General features: G+C 35.7%; 4 protein-coding genes, 1 long non-coding RNA gene and 1 pseudogene across 7 annotated transcripts; 3 read left to right on the forward strand and 3 right to left on the reverse strand.

The window, feature by feature from the left end:
• Positions 1–6324: 6324 nt before the first annotated feature.
• Positions 6325–7838, reverse strand: LOC105123552 (pentatricopeptide repeat-containing protein At2g16880-like; annotated as a pseudogene).
• Positions 7839–9658: 1820 nt separating this feature from the next.
• On the reverse strand, positions 9659–14933 carry LOC105127235 (Golgi to ER traffic protein 4 homolog). 3 transcript variants are annotated; one of them, XM_011028833.1, is made up of 12 exons: positions 14792–14933; positions 14454–14533; positions 14140–14218; positions 13350–13431; positions 12738–12888; positions 11982–12072; positions 11493–11576; positions 11081–11127; positions 10782–10910; positions 10424–10508; positions 10252–10329; positions 9659–9887 (listed from the first exon to the last, which is right to left on the reverse strand). In XM_011028833.1, the coding sequence occupies exons 1-12, from the start codon at positions 14837–14839 to the stop codon at positions 9771–9773; spliced, it is 1071 nt and encodes a 356-aa protein (XP_011027135.1). In that variant the 5' UTR covers positions 14840–14933; the 3' UTR covers positions 9659–9770. The 3 variants fall into 3 exon arrangements, with proteins under 3 accessions (XP_011027135.1, XP_011028595.1, XP_011027861.1); XM_011030293.1 differs by having other exon boundaries at positions 9659–9884; positions 10207–10329; XM_011029559.1 differs by having other exon boundaries at positions 9667–9884; positions 10250–10329.
• Positions 14934–15012: 79 nt separating this feature from the next.
• Positions 15013–16379, forward strand: LOC105126454 (complex 1 protein, LYR family protein). The gene is made up of 2 exons (XM_011027693.1): positions 15013–15327; positions 15992–16379. The coding sequence occupies exons 1-2, from the start codon at positions 15109–15111 to the stop codon at positions 16103–16105; spliced, it is 333 nt and encodes a 110-aa protein (XP_011025995.1). The 5' UTR covers positions 15013–15108; the 3' UTR covers positions 16106–16379.
• Positions 16380–17562: 1183 nt separating this feature from the next.
• Positions 17563–18242, forward strand: LOC105125918 (uncharacterized). The gene is made up of 2 exons (XR_842363.1): positions 17563–17814; positions 17935–18242. It is a non-coding gene; the product is annotated as an uncharacterized LOC105125918 (long non-coding RNA).
• A 1374-nt stretch (positions 18243–19616) lies between these two features.
• On the forward strand, positions 19617–21594 carry LOC105125145 (40S ribosomal protein S23). Its single transcript, XM_011025828.1, has 4 exons — positions 19617–19772; positions 20476–20631; positions 20730–20856; positions 21190–21594. Exons 1-4 carry the CDS (start codon positions 19768–19770, stop codon positions 21328–21330), a joined length of 429 nt encoding a protein of 142 aa, XP_011024130.1. The 5' UTR covers positions 19617–19767; the 3' UTR covers positions 21331–21594.
• A 383-nt stretch (positions 21595–21977) lies between these two features.
• LOC105124346 (dentin sialophosphoprotein) lies at positions 21978–25784 on the reverse strand. The gene is made up of 8 exons (XM_011024698.1): positions 25627–25784; positions 24874–25041; positions 24586–24774; positions 24192–24455; positions 23789–23823; positions 23437–23590; positions 22734–23359; positions 21978–22589 (listed from the first exon to the last, which is right to left on the reverse strand). Exons 1-8 carry the CDS (start codon positions 25664–25666, stop codon positions 22239–22241), a joined length of 1827 nt encoding a protein of 608 aa, XP_011023000.1. The 5' UTR covers positions 25667–25784; the 3' UTR covers positions 21978–22238.
• Between the last annotated feature and the right edge of the window lie 1998 nt (positions 25785–27782).

The raw sequence follows: 27782 nt of genomic DNA on the forward strand, positions 1-27782 counted from the left end.
GGGGGCAGAAGAAAATCCACTGGGAATTCATTAGAAATGTGGGGGCAAAGAATTAGTCTGAGACCAAAAGTCCACTAAAACACGATCACGTCGAAAACTAATTGATTAGGATAGTACGAACGAGACTACCTCGATCTCTCCGTTCGCCGAGCGAGGGAGGGAGAGAGAGAGAGAGAGAGTGGGAGAAGGAATGTAATCTCTTTCGAGTAATGAAATCTCGTGTTTTTATGGTATGCTGTGCGTTCCTTACAAGTATTTCGATTACTCAAAAAGAGATAAAATTATTAAAAATGAATGCTCAACAACAAGCATCTCTTTAGAGCTCTCTTAACCTATCCGTACGCGTTGGATCTTTGGATTCTGGTCAATTAATATAAAACTCTATTTAATATTATATTTATGTTTTTTTTTAATCAGAGTTCGAATCCCAGCTACCACCTGGTTCATTTCCAAACCCAAATTGTTCTTATTTAAAAGGGTCCATGGGTAGCTATAAAGGATGGTGGTCTCTCTCTCTCTCTCTCTCTCTACATACATACATACATACATACATACATACATACATTATGCGATCTAAATCTGAAAAGTCTTATTACGAAGTAAAATCTGTCAAGCAACAAATATCAGTATTTTCCTTAAAAAGTTTCGAATTCAAAGCTACATTGCAAAAAAAAAAAAAAACTAAAATCTTCCTGTTTCTACAGTATCACTCGATTCAGGATGCAGATTACTATGCTTTGAAAATATTTTTTTGAAACAGATTTGAAATGTCAATATCTTCACACTCAACCTTCACTACACTGAACTTGAATGATCTTTCGACCCAGTTTCGGCTGGTAACTTTCCGTCATTGCTAAATCGTTCAAACCCAAGTAGGTATCTGTCATTAATTACTAACTCCATACCAGTACGAGTCCTGTCATAATAATTGGTTTCAAGACTTGTGCTGATGAAGTACTGCAAGCATTAGTCTTACAATTTAGTTATAATTCCAGAAATCAAAATAACTACCTTCGGTTATGTTACCATAAATATCACTTTCATGCATTTGTTCCAATGATCAGAACCACACAGTTGCCCGATTTCCTAAATTTCTAGCAATGATTTTGTTACCGAATTGGTAAATTAAAAAACATCTAGTTAGGTTTGGCCATCCCCCTGGTACCAACTTGTCGAATCACTTACCAAGAGACCTTGTTATAGAATCTCAAAGTTGATGAAATAACAGTGTTTTTGGCCTCCCTCCACTTGTCTAAATAATTTATGTATACTCCACATCGAATCACCTACCAACCTTGTTATAGAATCTCAAAAGCTGATGAAAACAGTATTCTTGGTCTCCCTCCACTTTTCTGCAAGTAACCTATGTGTACTCCACAATACAGCATAAATGATCACGTGCATAGAGATGTATTCGCATATAGGCACTAGCATATTGGTCCTTTTAATACAGCTGTACATGCACCCTATAGTCTTTATGCTCTCGGGTTTTCATGCCCGAGTTTGAGCTATTTCTCTAGATATATTAAAAAAAAAAGTAATTTTCTTGAGCGTTTTAAGAAAATATAGGTAATTTTTTAAGCGTGTTAATAGCTAGAGCTTGATAGACAATCAAATCTAATGGAGGCTGGATTTGACAATTACCGAACTCAAAATTAATAGAAAAAAAATATAGAAACTATATTTTAATGTAAAAAAGATCAGGCACAATTTTTTTTTTGACCGAGAATTGAGGATAGTTTTTAACATGTGCCTTGTGATATTTGGCCTCCACGTTGTTGCCTATGGCAAAACCCTTTTTTCAGGGTAAGTGCCTAACACTGCCAGAGTGACAAAAGATCTCCGCGAAACTTCAAAGGGAATGCCACCTGGCTGATCCTGCCATCCAAATTAATTCATCGGAGCCGACTTCTTACCGAGGAATTATGATTTTTTATCGATGTTGATTGCTGTGACGCAACCGTGTCAGCAGCATATTTTATGCAAACTTATCACCTCTTTTATACTAGACTGCATGGAGTGGCGATTAATTGATAACGACCTAGGAATTTAAGAGAGTACAAAGGGGGGAGCCCCAAATGGTCCATGGTGGGACACTAGTTCGGTGAAGAACCGATGGCTCGTGTGGGGCGCAAAGAAAATGGGAGAGAAATGAGGATCCTTATCATCTTCATTTTGTTATAAAAAGTCCCCTGGAATGTGACCTCTTAAAAGAGACTTTTGTTTTCTGATTGTATTATTTCTACACTCTAATGCCATTCTTTCTTCGAGTTAGAAATCCTTGGGTCTTTAATATAGTTTGTAGTGGGAAGTAGTTGGATATTGATTTCAATGTGCTGCCTTTGTTAGGTTAGTTTCTCCTCCAAGTCTTTTAGTAATTGATATTTTAATCTAGCTAGACTAATAATGGAAAAGACACGCATACCCCCAAAAAATAAAAGAAAAGAAGATGTTAAGTGTGATCATTGATTATATTTAAGTGTTAAGATAGATATTTGTGATTGTTATTCTCTTGTTTTATGATCGAGTGTTTCTTGTATTAGCTTTCATGTTTTGAAATCCCATGTAAATTAACCACACAAAACTCTAAATGTTGAAATTAATTTGATCTAGCAGCTGGCACAATTGTCGCGAGACCAGAAGAACTGTAAAGCACTAATTCAGTCCACTCTCCGAGTTTCCTAGTTCGAAAAAGATACCATTTGAATTGCTTCACGGAGCCACGCTCGAAGGTCTTCAGTAGATAGATTTATCTTGTCATGTTCGAGACAGACAGTGAGTCTTTTGCGTGTGGACCAAAACAAACTTTAAAGAAATCGAAATTATTACCCTCCAATTTAATAGAAAGATGAACAAAGTGAGATTGGTCTTAAACTAATTCATTATTAACCATGATTGACACGAGTCATAATCATGTGACAAGTGGCAACGTTTCTTAATTTTCCAATTAATTTTGCGTGATCTAATACCCTTGTCAATTTTTCCAGAAGTCAACAGAAGTACATTGTAAATTTACTCCCAAAATCATGCTAGCATTATTTGACCCGCGCTGCAACTGAAGGTTCGCAAGCAGATCGGCCGAGCATGCATGGATCATAGAATGAGCATCCGGATTTGCTTAGCAGCCAGGGTTTGAATTATGTGAATCCATGTGAGCCCCATTTATAAACTTTTGTCAAAGGAAAAGAAAAAAGAAAAAAAAACAGAATTTCGGACACAATTAGTCTAGATTAGGCCGAGGAGCTATGATTTCTTTAGAGAAGAACAAAAGAAGTTTGGTAGTCCGCATGTTACAAATACGAAGACAAGGATGGAATACATTAGACTATATTATGATAATAAATGTAAGACCAAGTAAGAAATTAAGAATAACATTTAAAACGGATTAAGAACTGAGGCTTAGACTTCGCAGTACATGTATTGAAAAGTCTTGATAGTCTTTTGACTCCTCTACAACGCTATCTAGATTCTTCTACCGATCGGTTAATTAGGAAAGTTCTAATGCAATCTAACCAATAAAAAACAATCTTAATGTTTTTCCAAATCGTATCCCTTTTTTTGCTTTCCTTTCAAGCTTTAATCTAAGAGAAGGTTGAGAAAATTAAAATACTTTCTAGTGAGATTTAAATCATACATGCTAACCAACATGCAATGCTGACATATATAATAGCTAATAAAACTCAATGGATGGAAGATTTATTCCCTGTTGGTATTGCATTTTCACATTTTTAAAATATATTTATCTTAAGAAATATTAAATTTATTTTTAGTACTTTTCATTTTTCAATAATCTTGATGTCATGATGTAAAAAAATAAAATAATTATATTTTAATGTATTTTCAAGCAAAAATATTTTTAAAAAGCACCATTCATCATAACACTAAATATAAATTTAGAGTCCGTTTAAGAATATAATAGTAAAGATTATCTTTTAAAGTATTTTTTTTTAATTTTTGGCAATAAAAAACAATATTTTTTTATTTAAAACAAAAAAAATCAATTTTTTTAAATGAAAAACGTAGAATCGCTATGAAAAACGTTCCCTTACTGTTCGTACATAAACTTACGGCTAATAATGCTGACATATAAGATCAGCACACCTTAATAATGAGGAAAAAACAAAGGGGGAGAAGTAAATCTCTATAATTAGATATCGTCCGACCCTTCTCCAGCAGACGGCTAATCTCAAATCCATAAACTGTAGATGCATCTCAACATCATGCTTGCCAATGAATGGATGATGACCTGACATGAAATTTTAAGCAGATAACCAAAGATTCCATTCATCTCATAACTAATCAGTTCAGTGCAGCTCACGAGAACAAGGAATTAGATCTCGTGCAAGATCTACAGATTGGGTTGCACTAGCTAGCTACGTGGCCAATTCTATACGAAAAATGTGAAGACACTTTGGTTGAAAAGTAGGGTTTTACAAGTCTTTTATTGCAAACTGGTTTCCATTTCTATTTTTTTTAACCCAACAGAGGTTGGTTCACGCGTAATTGCATAGGTGGGCTGGATTTTGTAATGGCTTTTTGTGACACGGTTTCTTCCTTTATTTCCTATTTCTTGTTCTGTTTCAGATGACCTTTTAGAAAAAGAGATGTAAATTTTAGGGCACATAACTCTAAGAGATCAAATCTGACTCCCGAGTTAGGGTTTTGTTTACTTGTTCAAGAGTTAGCCAAGAGCTTCAATCAGCTAGTCGATTCGGATAATGAGTGTTTTCTAATTAATGAACTGTCAGGTAGCAGGAAACCACATGTAGATTCTTGGTTCAGTGTAAAATGGATCAAGCCTAGGAGAAAAAAGCGAGAGAATGGATTGTATAATAGTCTTTAATTTGGAAAGAAAATTCATAAGAAATGAAACTAGCAATACCAAACTACTTTAGAAAAGGTCAACAAATGTGTCCTGCGAATCGGATTTCAGTGAGAGTTTTCTGATAATTATTTTCTAGAAATTGATCAATGAGTCATACAATGATGAAGGAAAAAGAAAACAGGTGGCTAATAAAATTTTCTATTTGTTTGGCGAAGAAAATACTCGGTCTCGCCATGTTGACACAGCGTCGATGACACCACGGTTTCTTCACAAGACAAATTCCTACTACACGTATTTCTTAACAAGCAGTGCTGGTGTATCGTTGTTAATTTGGAGGTCTTCGCTAGAAAATGTGAATGCCGATTCATGAAACATGTCAATCACGGTAAGGTTGGAAGCCACTTCTCCTAACCCAACTCACAAGGGTCAAGCCCCGACTTGCTAGAATGTTTCACTCTTTCTGAATCCATGACCTGAAGTGGTTTCATACCGGAGGTTTGTGGGTTCTATGGGCTCGTAGTAAAACAGGACTGGTACATAAATGATACAACCATATTGCTTGAATCCTCCTGATGAAAATGTTATGCAATTGCCACATCAAGCTATAAACGTTCCTTGCAAATCTCAGACATGGGTCAATCTACCTGACTATGAAACATGGAGATCCACATTAACTGCTAATTAAACAGGAAATCAATGCAATCACGAAGCACTAACTCGTTGCAGATAAAAAGTTAAATCCTCTAAAGGGATACGGAGAGAAAAGGTAGCGCACATCGGAGACTTCAGATATAAACCTAATAAAGTATATTATCTTTAGAGAAGAGAGTTGCTAAGAGGTAACTTCATAGCTAGTAAGCAAAAAGACGGGCGTCCTTAATCTTTTGAAAGGTCTAGATGTGCTTCATTCTGGTTGACCATGGACAAATGACAGAATTGAGATACAAGGTATGAAACCCTTCTTCTGGGACAAAGCTATGGACTAATCCAAAGTCATGCATTAATTAACTATTCTTTTTAAAGTAACTGCTTTGTTTGTCAACAAATACTAGCGTGCTCGTAAGACCTCACATTTTCTATAGTGATCAAAAGGGAAAGCAAACCATGTTTACACAGCAAAATCAATCAGCCATCCGCATTGCCGCTCCTGTGAACTTCACACAAATAGGATTACAGGAAAACAACAATAAAAATGGAAAAAACAATAATTATGGATATAAAGTCTGCCATTTAATGGGCGAGAAAGAGGAAAAATTTGGAAATGCGTTTAAAGAACTCCAATGAGCAGCTGGACTACTAAACAATGGGCTATCAAGGAAAAAACAATGGATTATCCGTCTTTCATCCTTTATTTCTTCTAGTAAACAGGGAAATCTGAAGTTCAAATCCTAGCAACCATGAAAGGAAATTCATATTCAAAATGTATAGCATAGGAATCTAAGAAAAACTTGAGAGACTTTACTTTCATCCACAAACTATAGCTATTCTTCAGTTCTAACTGTCATGAAATTAAAAGCATGCTTTTACCTCGAAGGCTTCCAATTGAAGCACATAAATTCTTACATCAAATGTAAGACGCTATCAAACCATAAGAAAATACGATCCACATTGATCCCAGCAATAGGAAGGTGAGATTTTATTGCACTGTTTCATGCAGTAATTGTACCTAGGTGGAACACAACTGCTCGTCATTATCCTATTGCAAAATGCACACCAAAAAAATTTAAATTTTGATCCTCACATATGTACATGGCTAACTAAATTGAAAATCAATACGAGAGTATACAAAAGAAAAGGAGTAATGACTAAAGAATTATCAGGTCCTTTGAGGAACAAAGGCTCACTGAAATTTGGTAGGATCACAACTCCTCTTTTGAGCTTGGTGTATGTTCCCCTTCTTTGGCTTTCAGAAGGCCGACTCTAATCCTTCACACTATTTCTTAACCAAAACATTAGACCCTTCTCGTTGCCAGACTTGATCCATCATGGAATTGCTTTCCTTAAATAAACAAACTCGATCCAAAAAATTCCCGGTGAATTGACAAGCCTTCTCCAAATCAACACCTTCCAGAACATAATTCCGAGATGAATCTGTGCCAAACATGATGATGAGCCTTCTCAAAATGAAACATCCCATAAGAACCTCACTAAAATGTCACTTCAGTAGCGCGCTTTTTGGTATACCTTTTATCCTCCTAATAAGCCCATCCATCAGAATAATGCAAGTGAATTTAGGTACAGCAATGTCCTTTTGAGCCCATTCATGGAAAATTTTTGTTGCATCCTTGTATCTCCCTTGAGAACAAAGCTCATTAATCTTGTTTGAATAAGCAATTTGGATGAGGTTCGTGAGGAACATTACTGCCCTCACATCCCGCCTCTTTGATTCTAAAAACTGATCATCTGATTTTCCTTTCTCTGGTATTTTTTATATGAACTCCTCTGCGTCCTCAGTCCTTCCAGCATCAGTAAGCTCACCAAGAATAGCAGCATTATATGTATAACAATCAGGTTCTAGTTTCTTTTCGTCCACTTCTGCAAGAAGATCAGATGCTTCCTCAAATCTCTTCTCTTTGCAAAGGGCTGAAATTATCGTGTTATATGAAATGGCATTACCCTTTGAAATCCACTTGTTAAAGAGCTTAAGAGGTTTTCCAAGCATACGTTCTCTGCAAAACCCACAAAGGAGAACGCTACAAGGAAATGCGTTTGGCTTAACCTTATTCTCGACCATTTTGTTGTGGAACTGAAATGCTTTCTCAACTTGATCTTCCCAGCAATGTCCATGAATAATCGCGCTGTATGTAATTTCACCAGGGACCAAATCACTCTCCAGGAGTTCATTCAGTTTGTGTCTTGCTTGATCAGTTTTTCCAGTTTGGCATTCGCCTGCAATAATAGAGTTATAGGTGATAACACTTGGAGCGATCTCTTTCACCTTCATCTCATCCCAAAGCTTCAAAGCTTTACCTGCCTTTTCATTTTTAAAACATCCCATGATCAAAGTGCCTTTTCATTTTTAAAACATCCCATTTCGTCCCCATTTCCTCCATCAATCTGAATGCTTCATCCATCTTCCCCACCTTACAATGCCCACTTATCAAAGCATTACAAGTAACAGTGTTATATAAACACCTCAACGCTTCAAAACACCCATATTAAATTAATCAATTTTATCAAAACACCCATTAATCAATTTAAACCCCTCCTCACTACTCCCATGTTCAAAACACCCATTAATCGAAGTATTATATAATTACCACATCAGGCAACAGCTTCAGTTTTTCGATCTCTTCATTCAACCTCAACGCCTCATCAATCCTACCCTGTTTATAAAACCCACTACTCATCACATTGCACGTCCAAACGTCTGGCATCACATTATTCTGCAACATTAATTAAATAACCTTTCCTGACTCTAACCATCCTAACCTACAATACCCTAGAATCAATATATTATATGCCGTCCCATTATTTTTCATATCCAACAACAAATTCCTATCCTCATTTAATCTCCCTTTCTTACCAGATACCATCTAAGATAGTAATAGTAATACAAGTAACAATATCCGGCAAGCATAAAAATCCCCCATTTTACCTAAAACCCTTATTACTTCACCATACTTGTTCCCCATGCAAGACCCATAAATCAATATATTAACTCTTCGCGTTAATCTTAATTAAATCAGTAAAAAAAGCTGTAGGTTCAATCTTATCGAATGTGATGAAGGGTGTCTCACTAAAGCATTTAATAAAGTATTGCAAATTAACAAGTTAGGCTGCATACCCGATCTCTTCATTCTGTTAAAAATTTGCGCAGCGTGATGGGGCCTACCGCACGCTACATATGCTCCAATGGAAGTATCTAGAAGACGTTTTGGAATGCTAAAATAGGTGATGGGGTGATTGAGTTTTTGGGGGGTGGAGGAGGAGGCGATGAAGGGAGTTGGATTTTTCGGCGGAGATGAAATGTAAAGGAGGGTTTTGGCGGTAATGAAATGGCAGCGCCGGAGAAGGGAAGGGAGAAGAGAGAGCAAAGGGAGAGGTGAGTGGAGGGTAATTGAAGGAGGGAGGTATTTGAAGAACTGAAGAAGAGTGTCAGAGTTTTGAATTAGGGTCTATGAATTAAACAGAGAGATTAAGAGGTTAGGTTCTGTGGAGAGGTGGGGACTGTAGGGGTTTAGGGTTTCAAGCGAGAGGTTTTCTGAGGTTCGGACTTTTGTTAGGGTTTCTAACAGGTCATTTTGTGTTTGTGGTTTAGGGTTTTAGGGATTTTGTGATCGTGTCTCCATTGTTGAGAATTTTCGATCTTTGATTAGACCGGTTTTAGGACTTTCCCATTAGGGGTTTAGAGGCCAGGCTGAAGAAGCCGGTAGTGGAAGAGAACGGGAGAGGACGAGGAGTACCGGAAAAGGGATAGAAAGCTTCAAACGACGTCGCGTTTGGATTTGGTTAGACGAAAAGACGTCGTTTCAGCCGCAGGAACTCCGCATCTTGTAATTGCTGACGAGCCAGGTGGAGTCGGGTCAGAATCTTGTCCCGCTCACCTCCAAACTAGATTGGGCCTGGTGTGGAGGAATTCATCTCTTCTATGAGCCAGCCACTTTCAATATCCCCTGTAAAAATATAGTTCCATTTTCCAGTCACCAAGCAAGGACATTCTGTCTTCTTTTACAAGAACATGCTTCAGCGTCAAAGTATTTGAAACCAATAGCACAATGGCCTCCGTTTTCAAGTACGACTTGCCTCGGTGGAGATCTAAATTTTGCAAGTTTGCAGACTTGTTCTCACAGGCATGCCAATTGTCATACTTGGAGAAGGTAGCCAAAGAAGAATGAGAGAAGGGAAAATTTTTATATGGGGACAAGGATAAAAGTTTTGGTCAATTGCAGGAGATCTTCTACTGTTCGAAAACAAGGACTTTACAACCATTCAAATTATGCTTCTAACGCATCAAACAGATGATCATTTCATCTGGGGAAACAACAATGTCCTGTTGCTGGACCAGTTTAGTTGCCGATACAATGAATTTGTCTTCATGTTGTGACCGGCCCATCATCTGAAAAATTTAATGTCACAAGAATTCCGCCAGTGAGAAGTAATATAATTTCCACTTGCAAAAGAAAAGGAAAAGAATAATAATTTCCTCATAAATGTATCCTAACTCTATTTTGCATATTTCTCAAATAATGCAGTAAATAATAAATCATCAGTAACATAGTTATTTCAACGAAACGGGAGAAAAACTGCACTTCTTGTCGTAGATGTCTGGCGAACGTTTCTCTGTCTGTCATCATATGTAATTATATATTGCATTTGAAGAGATCACATTATCGTTCAGAACATCAGAGTCCTAATTGACAGGATTAAGCCTATGTAACCTGTGTTGTTGAATGGTAGGGGTATCGATGTTGAGAAATTTACTTGAAAATATCTCCAAACATCCCTTGCAAGAGATTTCTACGTTGCACTCCATAGAACAACTCTGCAATTTCATCTAGCAGCTGAACCATAATCATATTAGAATTCGTACATGCACCAAAGTTGATCACAAGCCACAGGTAAAAAAAAATTCTAGTTAGGAGGAAAATTGCACACCTCGTTGAATGCAGGTTCTCTGTCTATACTTGACTTATAATTTGTTCTCAGCACTTTAAAAAGTGGTAAAGCATCTCTCTGCAACCTGTCAGGAAAAAAATGCACAGAATCATTTATAACATGGATAAGCAGTTATGCCAAATACCTTCCAGGAAATAACCACACAAGAAGCTCATGATTAAAACTGAGTTGCTAATTCCACTTAAGGATGAATTACAACAAATATCCGACAATTTGAGAATCAAATTAATTTCAATATCGTATAAAGATGTCTCAAAAGTAATTAAAGATTCTTTTAGTCAATTTGGACACTGACCTCTAAAGTCTATTCCCACCATGGAAGAAAAATGCAACTTACGTTGGCAGAAGATAATTGATGAATTGGATCAAATCTGATTGCGGAAGGTCATGCTCCTTGTACTGTGCAGGTTTCTTTAGCTCGTCAAACAGAAAATTAGCATCTCTGAGATTACCCATAGATAAATACCTACCAGAGGAAGATAATTACCTGCTAAGTTAGAACTTCCCATGACTACCATTACATAATGGGGAAAGGATCAGGAACTGTAGCAGTTATTATTAACATGTTCCATGATTTTGGCATTAATAACAGAAAACCACAGGCAATTATTTTTTTAATGTTTTAGAAGTGCTTACATTAAAATTGCTCGTGCAATAGCCAAATCTTCTTCACCGGGATAACACTGCAAGGTGGGAAATCCATCAAATACCAAGAAAAAGTTAAACCTACCCTTATAAGACAAATGAAATGTTGCATCAAATCACTGGATAATGGATATGGTGTTTCTGGGTCGGTTCAGCATAAGATTACAGCAATCATGACTTCTAGATAATAATTGTTAAATAAATGATTGTAGGTTATCAGAATCTTGATGCTAATGATTTGGAGATACTTTATTAATCTTAGCTATCAAATACAGCCAACAGTCAGCAGCTAAAAACACTTCATAAACATATTTTATAAATATACAAGATAACAATTGATGGAACAGTATCGATACAATCCATTTGAATAATATTTATCTATATAGAATCATGTAACACTAACCTTGCCCATAAAATTTAGTAAAGCAGATGCAAACTTCTTTGGGTTGTTGCCTCTAACAAAATGATATGATACTCTAGTCATGTCCTGTCCAAAAGCAGCACATATCATTGATCACTCCACATAGAAATGATTTAAAAGTTAAACCATGCATAATATGGATCTCTATTTTCCATATCACCCCTTATGCAGTGCATTTTAGAGAACAAAATATCATAACTTTAAAAGCATGTAGTGAAAATTTAGTATCTGGAAAAAAGAAAGTCCAAAGAATCTGTCAAAGCAGGTTAGAGATGAAAACAGCCATCCAGAATCAAACGAATGGGAAATATGATACCATCCCTACAATGATTGTAACAACCTAAAGGAAACATCATCTTCTCCAAGTGAGTAAAACAAAAACAATCCAACCAAGAGCCAATTCGCCAGCAATTATTTACAAACAAATCAATCCAACAAAGAGCTTATAGCAAACTTTGACCTCAAACATACCAGCTCAGGAGATTCAGAATAAACATATTCAGCTAGCATAACATGTATTTCTGGAGATCCATTCCTATGAGCTCCAAACTCTGCAGACCACCTATAAACAAAATAGCTCCACATCAATGAGGCAGTTAATATCAGTGCCACAGTAAACAGTCAAATTATGTGCTACATGCACGTGTAAACACAAACACAAACACACTGCATATCTTTGTTTCCTCTTACAAGCAGATACACATGGATACACCACTTTTGTTTTTATCCATCACACCTTCCCAGACCAACCATCCTCATTGTCTCTGCCTTGTACTCTTTTCACTCCCTCCATGTATTATTTGCCCCATGTCAAATCTTCCCATGTTTTCATCTCTGTATGATGAAAGTGAAACTCAAACACTCTAATACACCCTCATAGATGCATATACTCCACAATAACAAACAGCTTCTCCAGCCCAATAAATAACAAGCCGGATGGCCCCCATTAGACAGGTTCTACACATGAACTCCAAGAAAAAATCATAGGTTTTGGAAACAAGAAAACTGGAGAAATCAGATGGAGAGGACTATTTACTCCATACACCTTTATACAACCAAAAAGGGGCTATTCAGTCCCAATCTAACAGCCAGCAGAAGAGATATAGGAGGAAAATAAAAAAAGTCATCTTAAACTATTCCACAAAAGCACATGTATTGCAGTTATTATCGCAACAGCATATTATAATTTCCAAAAAAGTACAAAAAGAGAATGACAGGATATCTCACTTGATAGCAGCTTTTAAGAATGACAAGCAGCACTCGACACGTGTTTTTGCGGCTCCAAGGGCTTCATTGAGTTGTTGCATATCGTCATCTTCCCCCAAGTCTTGTGGCAAAGGTATCTGAGGAAATGCCTTGTAGATTTTTCTGATGCGATCTAAGATGGATATTTACTCATAATTAATAAAGTTGAAAATCAAAGAAAGAACTTTCTATAAGTTAGTTTAATATTTATATAAGGCCTAAAATTTCAGTAACAAAACAGATGAAAGAAAACACCCTCTTTCTTTCCTTTTTTTTTTTTGTGAAAATTGCAGTAAGGGAAAATTAGAAACATTAAGAACCACTCCAAAACATCTAAAATTGACAAATGGAGGGTTGAAAATAAAAGAAAGAACTCTCTCTAAGTTAGTTTAATATTCATGCAAGGCATTAAAATCTCAGTAACAAAACAGATGAAAGAAAGCACCCTCTTTCTTTCTTTCCCTTTTTTTTGTCTTTTTTGAAAACTGCAGCAAGGGGGAATTAGAAAGCATTAAGAACCACATCATAAAATCTAAAATTGATCAAGGGAGGGTTGAAAAGCATTACAAGCCATATCACTAAGTTTGAACTAACCAAGTACATCATCATCATAAGGAACTTTTGCTTTAACAAGCATCTCCACAAAGATCACAGCAAGCTCCGACCCACAAGTAACCTGAGATTGGTTTGTTATGGAATAAATTGTAATTCTAGGAGTACGAGAATAGCCTGGAAATCCAGCAATATATTCCATCATGCACACATTATGTAAACGCCATGCAGACATCCAACTCAGAAAACAAAACCAAAAAGTAAATCATCTAACAAATGGAATGGAACAATGACAGCCTGATTTTCAAATGTAGAAGGTTGCTTTCCGGGGAAGAAAATCCTAAACTAACATCCCTAATCCCAATTCAGTTGGACAAGTTACATCTAAAATATGCAAAGTTGCATCCCAACTGAATGGAAGCTATGCATTTGTGTATCCATGTAGTTGCACGCAAAAAACATAAGAAATTTTCAAATGGATTGACAGATAATGTATTTTCTAGCAGTCAACAGCTTTGATATGCTTCCTCCATTCTAATATGCTGACTACCCATCAAACTTTGACATCAATCAATTTTAATAGCAGGGACTTAACAAAGGTTCCTAGCATATCGGAATTTTTCATTCATATTCTCATACTCATCGTGCAACCAGTCAGACACAGCATAAACCAAATATCAGCTTATGGAGGCAGCTTGGATATCTCAGCATCCAGCCTAATCTTTTTCTTTAACAGGACAAATTTCACATTCCCATTAGCTTCTATTTAATAATATTAGCATCCAAAAATCACCTGACAGAATTAGTAACCATGGACTTGAAAGAGAATAACCTGGCTGTTTTTCAGCTGGAGGCACGCACCCGAGTGAAGAATGTCCAAAGCTTCAGAATGTCTTTGAGCAGATACATATCTGTAACAAATTAAGTTTCAATATCATAAGGAAGAATCATCTCAGAAGAAAACAAATGGGAACAAGTTTAAATATCAATTCACATGCATGTGCCCCAATTGTGTACCAAAACAAAATTACATTTATTTAATCTATTCACATCTATCTAGACTAGTAAAAACCAATGCCATCAGTTGCACAAACATCACTAAAACAAGATTCAGTCGGGGAAAAATATACACGGTAAAATTAATACCTTGCACTGATAGACTTGTACATCTGCTGAGCTCCATAGTAATTACCCTCATTTATCACATTCTCCAATTTCTCAATATTCTACAATTGACACCAAAAACACAATGCAAAGCCATTAGAAACAATTGTAAGAAATCACAAGCTTTACACTTTTCTTATCTCATTTGCATAGCTGATGTATGATTCGACAATTTCGTGCTAAAATTTTATTCTTCCCATTATCAACATCCACTTTCAACAAAATATATCAATACAGACCATCAAGACAACAATATTACGAATCCAATTTTCTCTGCATCCAAACATGAGTTAAGAAGGGTGGTTTCCTAATTCAATTACCACTTCAGCTGGAGGCAGAGGAGCCTTCCCTGGTCTTTGTCGCGACATGTCTCCGTCCTCTTCTCGGACACAGAGATTAGATTCAGTTTATGTTGTTGTAGAATTAGCAGGATGAAACAAAAGGGACCCCTATTTTTTTTTTGTTCGGTTGGGCTTTCATTGGGCCCATAAATGGGCTGTAATGTTGGAGCTCTACGGCCCAACAAGAAAACCCCTAGAGATAAAAATCTCTTCCTTCTCGTATCTCGCTTCTGGTCAATTCCTACACTTTCTCAGTAACCAAACAAAGGTACAAAATTTGATTTATTTTTGCGGAGATGAGTTCTAATACATTACAAGCTTCGAAGATATATAGGGATCTTCTCAAATCTGTCAACAAACACATAGGAAAAGAAGGGTACAAGTATCATTTTCGAGACTATATAACGCAAGAGTTTAGAAGGAACTGCAATGATTTAGACCACTCTTCTGTTCAGCAAAAACTTAAGCTTGCTCGTGATTATACTTTCTTACTTAACAGCGTGCAGCATCACAAGGTAATTAAAATCTTAATTGGAATATAAAATGGTATTAAGATTGATGGTAATTTATTTTAGTTTTCCATTTTTGTCGATGTCTTTGATAGAGGGGCTTAACCCAATTGTTAGTTTTGCTAATATTGTACTTCTAGTCAGTGCTGGCTTAGCCTTTTTAATTTTGAGTGAAGTCACTTGGTATGAGATATCAAAGTCCAAGTTAGGACCAGGTTTAAGTTATAATTTCTCCGTCCTTAGGACTAGAGGAATTCAGGAAGGAGAAGGGGTTCCATTGTAGTGTACTTTTGGGTCGTTTGAAATCAATTCTTAGTGTTTAATTTGAATTTAATTAATAAATAAATCAAATTCATATGTTTGTAAAATTCTATTCACTTTATTTTTTATATTATCCTTATCACCACTTTAGCTTTATTTTTGTATTATTTTTAGAGATTAAATTTCATTTGGAATTCATTTACACTCAAGATGTTTTCAAATATGAAATTTTATTAAAACCTCTGAAATGATTTTAATTTAATACTTGATAGGTGTTCCAATGAACTGGCAAGAATGATGTTCTTGTAGGAATTTTTTTCTTTGTTTTGTATGTGGGTAGTATTTTAGCAGAAAGCATTTTATGGTGTTGCTTAAATACAATGCTGGTGCTGGCTTTTGTTTTTTGCAGGAGTTGCTGTTCTCTTACAACATTGCTGTGGATAGATCGGATGAAATGAAAAAAACACTACGAAAATCAGCTGGAAGTGTTGGTCTTCAGCTTCCGGATGTTTATCAGCCTTGATGGTCGGTTGGTTTTGAATAGATTCTTGTTTCAGGAAGAAAATTAGTTCAAAAAACATTGATTGAGCCAGCATTCGACTTGTTTCCTTGTTTGTTTGGAAAATTCCTTGTTTGATGCATGCAAAATACCAATGGCCACGTCTCCTTTTTTTGAATACTTTTATAGTTGAGCTAATTACTTGTCCTTCTTAATGAATTGTCAACAAAATCATTAAGGTTCACTTTCAATAAGAGATTCATCTTGGAGTTACGAATTTGTTTACTTCTCTTCTTTAGTAGGCAGTGTAATTTCGAGCGTTGTTTAGTTCCAATTGCAGCTATTTTCTATTTGAAATGATTTGCAATATGAAACTTACCCTCTTTGCCTCTCTTCGCTGTTGTGTCCATCTCCTTTTCGGACATTGAGATTTTGTTTTTATCAAGCTTGTCACTGGATACTTAATTTGTGACGTAGTAATATAATATGGATGTGCAATAGCTTATTCCTTTGTGTTCCATCTCCAATTGGTCAAACATGTTATCAGATTTTACAAAACATCTGTTATGGGGGTGCAGTAACTTATTCCTTGGACGAAGACCACCTCTAGCTAGTGTGATAAGAGTAGTATGACATTGGCAAGTCGCAATGGATATTGCTTGATTCTGCATTTATCTGAATTAATATTTGCTAAGCTAAATGCTCGATAATCAAACACGTCATCTGAATCACTTGCATGAAAATGAATGGCTAGCTAGAAACATTAATAATGTGAATTAACGAAGCCATTTAGCTGATTTATTGAGACGATATTTCATGTTGTGCAAATAAGCAAGACTGGTGTTCGCACAGCAAAAAAAGCCTGCTTTTCAAAAGATTACGACTGTGATACGTCGCAAATCCTGTCCTTGACATCAAGGGTAGTGCCCCCTAAGCGTTTCTTCTGTTTCCTTGAAAGTATTTGGTGGCAGGCACGGGTTTAAGATACAGAGAATAATGAAATGTATGCCATCTCTTGGACTTGAAAGTGTTCTCTAACTCTAGACAAAAAACTTGATCGCCTCAAAGTGTGGCAAGACAAGCGGCCCGTAACATAAAATTGATTTACGCGACTTTATTATTGGTCCCCTTCGAATATTTTGCCATAATGATAGTAATTATCGTGTTGATGTTCGACTTGAAACTAAACAACAAGCTTTGACATACTTAGGGACGAAGTGCGTGCAGTTAATTGAGTTATAACGTAGAAATTTCATGCTGCTCAGACCTGGATATGCTATCTTGGTAATGGAACTCGAACCCGTGACCAAACAACTGGAGCAGCCACCAGATTAGGCACATTTTTAGGAAAGTATCCTGATCTTTTCACATGTGTCGGCAGCATCAATGACTGAATTCATATCTTTTGTTGATCAGATCCAAACCCAGTGTCTTCGTACAAGTCAAAAGGAAACACTACAAGATAGGGAAGACTACACACCTGTCCAAACTTTCACACACGTGGCACCCTAAATCTCTACGTTTGCGACACCATTTTTCTTGTTTTGTCTTTTAACCCCTGCTTCTTCGTGATAGCTAAAGTTATCAGTAGCTAAGCTTAGCTGCGATTTAGGATATTAAACACCACGACCACCATCACCAACGATAGCAACATGGGTTCAGAGACCTTCCTTGAAGTGATATTGGCGATTATCCTTCCACCCGTCGGGGTCTTCCTGCGTTATGGCTGTGGAGTAATGATTCTTCACTTTGAACAACACCCCTTTTTTGCAATCATCATTTCATGTGTATGTTTACTTTTGCTATGGAAAAAGGGCTGATTGGTTTCGGTTTTTTGGTTATTGAATATGCAGGTGGAGTTTTGGATATGTTTGCTGTTGACCATATTGGGATATATTCCAGGGATTATATATGCCCTTTATGTATTAGTTGGATAGTGTATGAATCTCTCTTGGTGAGGTTTGCTGTTTTTACGTTTCAAGGACAATCCTGTTTGCTCCTCTTGTTTTATTGCCTTGTTTTATTGAGATCGACTGTTTTCACTTCTTGTCAGATAATCGTTGTTTGTTTCCGTATGGTTTAGATCATGGTAGACCTCTTTGTTCTTAAGTTCTTGACAGTTTGAACATTAATACATGTCGTGTCAGCTTTCTTGATCTTATATGGTTAGATCATGGTGGACTTCTTTGTTCTTAATTTTTGATAGTTTGAACATTAATGCACTTCGTGTCAGCTTTCTTGATCTCATATGGGGTATAGCATATTCAGTTTCTTTTTTATGATTTCGATCGGTTAGAAAATGGCAATTACCCCTAGCTACTTCTTTCTCGAGAGTAAGATCACATCCACATTCCTGTGAAGGAAGCCGCCCTCCTCACCAACCTTTCCACAAAGATTTCCTGAAAGTGACCACAATTACTTGTAATCCAGGATCAGCATATTCACGAGAAACAAAGATTATGGTTTTATTCTACTCTTGACTTACCTTAGTGTTACCCAAACGAATCCATTACTTTTCTCGAGTCCTTGGGGCTCAAGTAGTTCACCTGTTAGTCTATCCTCTTACTAGGAAGGATCTGCTTGGAATTTCAAGCGCTGGTTTGCTTGCATTAATATATACAAATATTAAAAAGAATAGCAAGAAAATGATTGGATTCTAGATTTGTGCATAAATTTGCACCTCTCGCACTAGTTTAGTATCTTGTGTCAAGCTACAGTTACTAGCTGATAATATTATTTAATTAATGGATATTGTAAGAAATTAGTAAGGGAAACGGAATAAATTTTTTTAATGTTACGTTTTATATAATATAAAGTATCAACTATATCTGCAAAATCACTTATAATCTTTCTCATTTTGCCTAAAATGTTGAACGGCAGTCGTTAATCATTGAATGTTGTCGCCATGGATACGCAAAGATCAAATGGTCTATGCTATGTGGCCTCTAAGTATAGAATGAGATGAAAAACATCAAGCAATCTCCTCATTAGCATTTCAATAAAACTGGAATGATGTAACCACGTGGTAATTGAATGCGGATTTAATTTAGGAAAAAATAAAAAAGGGTAGCCTAATTTATTGGAGTAAAAGTAATATTTGAAAAATAAATACAAGTGTACTGTTCCAAAATTGATTTAATTTGAGAGTATTTTTTTTTAACTTTTCAGACCAATAAAATAATTATGGATAGTATTTTTAAATTTATTTTTGATTTAAAATAAATGAAAATAATAATTTTATATTTTACATTATCATGTTAAAACTATCAAAAAAAATATGAAAAATATTAATTTAAAAAAAGTACACAAAAAGCAATTTAAAAATCCTTTTCAGTGTAAAATCTGTTGAGAGCCCAAGAAGGGTTGCGGGCTCTATTGGGCATTTTAGCCCAAACGGATTCCTGGGTCAGTGTGATCTGTAATGGGCTCTTATATTTAATTGTCCTTCAAAGCCCCAAAAGAGAAAGAGAAACCGAATGATTACCAGGACACATCCGTAATAATATACAAAACAGAAGACTATTTTCGTCGATTCATGAAAGTAGCAAGCAACCAAACAGCCCCAGTACACCTCCCATTCACCGAATTGGGGTTCCTCTCTGTTTTTTCACTAGGCGGCTACTCTGTCCCTGCATTAAACAACTAATCCCCGTCTCTTCAACCTAGCAACACTTTTCTCAGCCAAAATGGGGTCAGTCTCTCTCTTAATGCGCACCTTTTGTTCTGTTTGCTAAGTCATTTATGGCTCTGTTTCTGTTATGCTTGCTTTCTAGTTTACGGTCATCAAGTGGTTACGCGTCTCAGTTTGTTTTGATAAAATTGAGATCTTTTTGATGTTTCCGAACTGAGTTTTTCTTAATTTCAAAAAGGGTTGCTGAGAAAAATGTGGAAAGTTCAATAAACTGTGGAAGTTCGAGCCTTTCATGATTTATGTTGCCAAAAAAAAACATTTTCAAACTGTGATCTTTTTGTGATTTTTGGTTGAACTCTTGCTTTGTAAATTAACGGGGTTGTTGTTAGCATGTGTGTTTTTCTTTTTAAGCTACAACTGTATATAATTTCTTGTGTTCTTATGTCCGATCCTTGATTTGTGTTAATTTGAATTGATTGGATGGTTGGCAATTGTTTTAAGTTTTTTCCTTGATTGCGATTCAGCAAGTGAAGATTGCGGCAAAAAATGCTTATATGAACGCTTAATTTATTATTCACGCTGCAATCTGTAGATGTAGTTACTGGTTGTGCACAGATAAGTCATTTTCAATTGTTTTAGTAAGAGGAATTTGAGCAATGCTGCACCTTATTCCTGTGTTGGAACTAGAATAGGATTTGATGACAGTGGCATGGTACTATAGAAAATGCGAGGGTTTGTAACTTGGGCAATATGTGTAATACAGTAAGACTCGTGGAATGGGAGCTGGTCGCAAGCTGAAGTCCCACCGTAGAAGACAAAGGTGGGCTGACAAGTCATACAAGAAATCTAACCTTGGAAATGAGTGGAAGAAACCATTTGCTGGGTCTTCTCATGCTAAGGGAATTGTTCTTGAAAAGATGTAAGGCTTGTTTCCCATTATTTCATGTTTCAAGGATTGCTCCCATATTCATAGTGCTTACAACTGAGGCTTGGATGTTTATTAATTGGTTTATGCAGTGGCATTGAGGCTAAGCAGCCAAACTCTGCTATCCGAAAATGTGCTCGTGTTCAGCTGATCAAGAATGGGAAGAAAATTGCTGCCTTTGTACCCAATGATGGTTGCTTAAACTACATCGAAGAAAATGTGAGTTATTTGCATGGTTTTAAAGTGTTAAAAGTTTATAAGCCTAATACCATAAACTTTTATAAGCCCACCAATATTGCACGATTATATTTAGTTTCAAAGGAGATAACAGTTGGAGTCTAATTTACTGATCATTATTATCTTTTGCTCTTTTAGTATTTCCTGACACTAAGGTCAATTATTCATGGGACACTGTTGTTCCTGAAATTACTTAGCAGAAATTTGTTGTCAGAAGTCATCTTTTCTTAGAAAGCTTGAAATGGAAGGGTTTTCTATGTTATGGTCATTGTTTTGTATATGCCAGATCTAATTTGTAGTTTGTTTGGTGCTTAGGATGAGGTTTTGATTGCTGGATTTGGACGAAAGGGACATGCTGTGGGAGATATTCCTGGAGTCAGGTTCAAGGTGGTGAAGGTGTCAGGTGTATCCCTTCTTGCACTGTTTAAAGAGAAGAAGGAAAAGCCAAGGTCTTAGATTTGCTGGGAGAGCTTTTCCTTGATTCATCCGCCTTCCTATTTTACCCTTTTATCTATGGCAGGCTTTATAATGTACTGCAGAATTTTGCAAATGACTCCGTAAATTAGAAAATGAATCTGTTCGACTTGAGATAACAAAATTTTGGAGTAGAATGGTGATGTTTGATGACATTTTTCCGCATGGTGGTGCCCTTATTTTGCTTTATTTTGTTCTACTGAATTACTAACTGAGCCTGGGATGGCTAAACAGATCCTTATATTTCTTAGGTGGGAGATTTAGCTTCAAGCTCTTTATTTTTTTAGCAAGTCATTTGTGATCGAGCCATTTTAACAGAAAAAAAGCCTTTTTGATTGTTGTGAAAATTAGTCAAGTCCACAACTGGTATTGGCCTTCTACAGGGAGAAGTGAAAAAATAAGGCAAGCCATTTATTTCAAGTCTCGTTGCTTGTAAGCAACTGTTGTGTCCTAACCTGGATCCATTTCCCATCTCCATCTAGTCCTGCTATGGATAAGATAGTTGCTTGATCAGGTGTTCGGACAAGAAGTGATATCTGACGCTTAGCTAGTCAATATAGCATCCAATGCTCAATGATGCACTAACTAGATCATGCAACAGCAGTTTACCCACAAATAAGAGATGTGAAGAGAGAACAGTTATCCATTGAGTTTCTTAGATTTATCTGTTCACTAAGAAAAGTACCCGGATTTGTTGATTCGTCGATATGCTTTATGACCGCATCAATATAGGGGGAGAAGACGCTTACAAAGTCATAATTCAGCCATCACTATGGAATTCTTTGGTTGAACAATTAAGGAAAATCCAACATCTAACACCCTTGTAAATAATCGAGATAGCAAACTGTAAAGGACATTGATTTACTTCAGACTACGTAACCAAGTCCCTCCTAAAAAGCAATGCCTTCCATACGTCTACTCAGGTCATCAACCTGATTTTCAAAACTACCTATATTCTCTTTGTTATCTTCATTAAATCTATGCACTTTATTTTCAGGAACATGTGCCTTGACAACTTCAAGCTCCTTCAAAGGTTGCTTCTTCTCCTGTAAGCAGCCCGGCTCCTTTGCGCCTGCTCTATTTACAGATATCGGTGTTGCTCCCACCAATTGATGCATTCTGTTTCTTGTTCTATCTGCAGCTCCATTTGCATTACTAATACCACCTCTGTATTTGGAAGAAGTGGATTGTACACCAGAAAACTTCAGGCCTCCATTTGGTGTTATATCCATGGAATTTCCCTGGGAGAAGAATTATTAATGCATTTAAAGCATTTACTGGACAATGCATGCATCTCTACCTAGATGTGAAATTAACTGTTTCAAATCTAGTCATTGCAAAATGGAAAGCATTCAAATAAAAAAGGTTGATGGAAAAAAACCAACCGCATCAAAATATCCAATTTTTGGCGATGGCATTCGGAGACTTGAAGATTGTAAACCTTTTGAAACAATGGATGCGATAAGACTGGTTCCCTCTGGGATTTTATTGAGTTGTGCGTTCATGAACTTTGTTTTATGACTTTCATGTATCAAATATTCATTGCATTGACGTCTCTTAGAATCTGATATTTGAAAGGCATCCTTGCTGAAAGAAATCCCTCTGCATGCTGTAGTTGCATGAATGGCAGCAGATCTTGTGTTGAGAATTATGGAAGATGATTCTGAGGAGCATCCATCTGTGGAACTAGCAGGCGATGTACAGGATGACGACTTGGGTGTGGATAACAAACTAGTAGAGTTGCTAGAATTCACCAGCTCTTTTATGTTTCCAGCTGAATGTTGTCGGGGAGTTCTAGAGATTGAAGCAGAAGCAGAGACCTGGGAATTAATTGTTCTCCTCAGAGAATCTGGAGAAGATTTAACAGTGAAATTTGGAACACAGCCAGATCCTCCAAGCTCTTTCCCAAAGGGTGCAGCTGAAGAAGATGATTTCACTGGTGGTGTTGAACTACGGATAATACTGCATGAATCCCGGATACAAGTTTTCTTTGACACAATCTTGGTTCTCCCTATAAGAATAAACATACAGGTCATTACCAACAACAGTATATTCTGATGATGATGAATCAATTTTTGAAATTCTTACCAGAAGCAGCTTGTGCACCTTTGTTTTCCATTTTAACATTGTTTGCACCCGAAGAGGCCCTTTTGTTGGGAGCTGCGGATAGATTGCGACTTTGGCAGAATATATTTGGTGACTTGATAAACGATTTGGATTCTTTATTAGGTCCCTGCTTTGCCTGGTAATCATGCAGTTGATGTTACTTAATCACATTCAAAAGTTCAGTTCCTATTTACAGTAGAACACCTCTTTAATGGCTACTTAAGCTAAACCATGAAATTAAAGCGAACTGGTGACCATTTCAGATGATGCGTAGGTGAGGCCTTGGTACAGTATCAATAAAATAATGTAGTGAATATCAATCAACACTACTTACTCTTAATCGAGAGGAAGCATCCGATGTTTTTGAAGCTGAAGAAACGACAAAAGCGCATGAGTATCGAATTGAACAGGTGATTACTGAGGGTGAATACAGGAGAATAAGATACATATAACAAGGAAATGCACACAGCATAAAGCTAAAAAAATTTAAAAGACAATTGAGCAGTTACAATGACACAAATCTACAGCCAAAAAAATGGTGAATTTTTTTTTTGCTTGGTTAGCCTAACATGGCTAAGATGGACAGCAATCATATTCAGAAGAAATGAGACTCAATGATAGAATGAAATCGTTGCACAGCCAGACAAGGACAAATAGAATTCGTCCCAAAAATTGAAAGAATAACTGCCTGCTTCACTCTCAATGCCTAGATATATATAGAAACAGCAAATACTTACTATTACCCCTTTGCATTTCATGTTCTCTTCTAACTTTTCTAGATGAAGTTTCCTTAGTGGATGATGCATCGTTTGATTTCCGCATGGACACTCTCACATTGTCAAAAAGATCAATCTCAAGGCTTGCAAGGGAGTAAGCATCGGCATTTCTTGTTGAGTTTGATTCAGCAGACCTCCAGACTTCTTTAATCCCAGGACGTGTATGTCCTTGTGATAGTCGAAATCCTCCGTTAACAAAAGACAGCTCCTCAGCACTCAAAACTCCTGAGAGCAGTAAACTTTCTATTACAATTACCACAACGAAACATGAAATTCACACAACATTACAAGAAGAACAAGCATTGATTTACATATGGAGCTTTGACAGAGACTTCTAAACCATATACAACGTCACCTGAACTTGTAAAGAAGGCACTATCCCAAGTTAAACTTTTGCGCAAACTGCACTCATCAATTGCACTCTTCCCTTCTGGTCCTGCAGACCGAGAGGGTACAGACCTCAGATCCCCACCGCCAGCTGTGTCTACTCCATTATCCACAACCCGAATACTAAGCGTCTCCAACTCTTCAGGGTCCAGAACTCCTATGGAAGCACAGCACACGTTCATATTTCCAACTTTCATCCGATGACAACAATTGGCAGCACTTGTTAAGCAGGTTTTTGTCAACCTAGGAAGCAAACCTGGACTAGTGAAGAAGGCACTGTCCCATGCCAAACTTTGACGCAAGTTAAACTCGGATTCAGAACGTGAAGCATCCGTCTCTCTATGTCCAACTCCATCCGCATGATTCTGAAGATGCTGAGGATCCAGGCTCTGAACATCAACTTTCTTTCTACTGTCTGAAACGTCTGCAAAATCAAAGGGACCAAGGCAAAAGGTATAGAAGCAAAAATTTCTACACCTCTAGATTAAAAGCAAGCATGGAACCAAAGAAAACCAACAACGTTGATATGTTCTCGTTCTTCTCTCTTTAAAGAGCACAGTTCAGTGTTTTCCTTTCCATCACCATTATTAAGACAATCTTTCACATTTATTACACATCAGAAAAAAGAAAAAGAAAAAGAAAAACCCTTAATTGGGACATAAGAAAAACAAATTTGTTCTCTCTTTCTTTCCATCCACCAATATCTATAGAAAATAAATACAAAAAAAAAATGCAGGCATTTCTTGCATCATAAACAGTTATTACAGCAATTCTTGGCATTCCTTATAGTATCAAGAATACAATAAATCCATGAAAGGGAAAGGAAAAGGAAATCCATTAAATGCAAAAGCACAAGGGGATTAAATTTCAATGACAAAATACAGGGCATTTCAAAACAGAGGGAAAAAAAAGACAGAAATACTCAACATAAAACGAAGATCAAAGGAAAAAAGAAAAAAAAGAACATCAAAACCAATCTTTCTTGCATAGAAACACAGAGAGAAAGTACCTGAGAATTGAAAATCTTGAAAATTTCTTACAGCGGACATTTTTTATGAATTTTGTTTTCTTCTCGTTCGTTCAAGGATTCTTCTTCAATTCTTGAAGTCCTTTAACACACATATATTACTAATAATATTTAGAAAGGGGGAGAAAGTTTATGGAGAGGGAAAATTTTAAATTTTGATAACGAGTGAAAGAGAAATAAATTTTTGAGTCATTGAAGTCGTTATTTATAATAATTAAAAAATAAAACGGCTGTTGTTATTATTATTATTGCTGTTGATGATATTTTGTGCAGAGGAGCGGCATTGAAGATTCTAATTTTTATTGTTTTTCAAGAAGGTAAAAGTGAATAATCCTATAGGCTCCGATTGAGGGACGTAAAGGATGATGGCTCAATTACGCGCCATTTACAGGTTTTGTCCAATAAGGTCAAGTCTTTTCGGCTAATAATTAAAGGCATGGCCGCGGGAGAAACAATGATTCGTGTGACAATGTGTTTGGGAGAGTACTTATTAAAAAATATATACATATAATTTTTTTTTTAACGGTTTGTGGTAATAAAATATATATATGGTTAAAATTATAATTAAAATTATTAGTTTTAAAAGCAGTTTTATATGTCTTTGGTAAATTACTTTTGTAATTGTTTTTAGCTGTAAAATTACTAAGAAATGCGTGTATGAATTTTCAATTTATTAGTAATATTAATGTGCTTTATTTAGTTATATGTTTTAAAAAATGTTACATTTTACTTGTTTCTCAATCATATTTGTTATTCTACAATGAACATAATTCATTCATGATAGCCTAAAATTATCTTAGCTTTAGAAATATCAAACAATATCTACAAAAACATCATATGAAATGAAATGAGGAATATAATTATATTTTATAAATATAATATCTTTTTAATTTCTTTTTGATATAGTTATATAATGTCATAAATATAATTACAACCTCGACTTGTTTTTTGTAGGGTATACGAGCATAATCCATAAAATTCTTCATTCATGTTTTTATATTATAAATACATGTTCAAAGACATTATAAAATAATAAATGTACATGATTGAATCGGTCTTTTTAACTTGTTGGTTGTTCTTGATGTCAAATATCTTGAAAATGATAACTCTCTTCTTTATATAAACCTAAATATTTATATACATTTAAATATTCATCATCAATTAAATATTATTTCCTTGCAATAACAAATAAGAAAAAATGTAAGTTATTTTGAAAATTCATAATACACATGCTATAAATTTAAATAACATTTAATTATTGTAATTTATTTACCTTGGTGAGGTTTTAAAAATTTTATATTTGGATTATCAACAACTTAAAAAAAATAAGAGCATCATAAGCATTATATTTCCATTCTGTCCAAAAAATATGAATTATATGCGATTATTACATTTTATGTTGACATTGTTTTTCTACTAATAAATAAAATTTTATTTTTTTGTGATATAGAAACATGAACATGTGTACTATTAATAATACAAATGTGGTTCTATATAACAAAACAACAATCGTTTGCTAAATATAACAAATAATTTTAATTTATTTTTTATTTTAAATTACTCAATTAAAAAACAATTTAACTAATCTTAAAATGAAATATAAATTTTAGATTCATTGTAATTTTTAAAGAAATATTTAAAATTTCAGGTTTTTATTTAAAATTTCAAGTTTTTATGGTTTAATAATATTTACAGCAGATAAACAAATTATCTTCGCACTTCATTTAAAATATCGATTTATAGTTTCTCTATATTGTTGAAATCTTTCTTGGACATGTATATTCAACGCCCTCAAAGCAATTGTATAGAGAGACATTGTCACACCATGCAATCTATCTCTGTGATCAGCACAAGGAATAAATAAATAAATAATTGCAGAAGGATAAGCAATGGCAGCTTTTCTTAGCCATCATATAAGTGTTACTGAAATAAGATTTTCTTTCCTCTTTGTTCTTGTTCTGATTGTCTCCCTATTACCAACCTATCAATATTTCAAGCCGTTTGTATTCTTTTTAAACAACAAACTTCCTACCTTATCCATCAGCCAATCCTACAAAACACCACAGTTGTTGTTGATCAGGATGCAAAAATCACTCGCAAGTTCAAACTAACCTTAAACTCAGGTGTTTGGAAGAGCG

The sequence above is a fragment of the Populus euphratica genome, unplaced genomic scaffold (genome assembly GCF_000495115.2).
Source record: "Populus euphratica unplaced genomic scaffold, PopEup_1.0 scaffold1.1, whole genome shotgun sequence".
NCBI lineage: Eukaryota > Viridiplantae > Streptophyta > Magnoliopsida > Malpighiales > Salicaceae > Populus > Populus euphratica.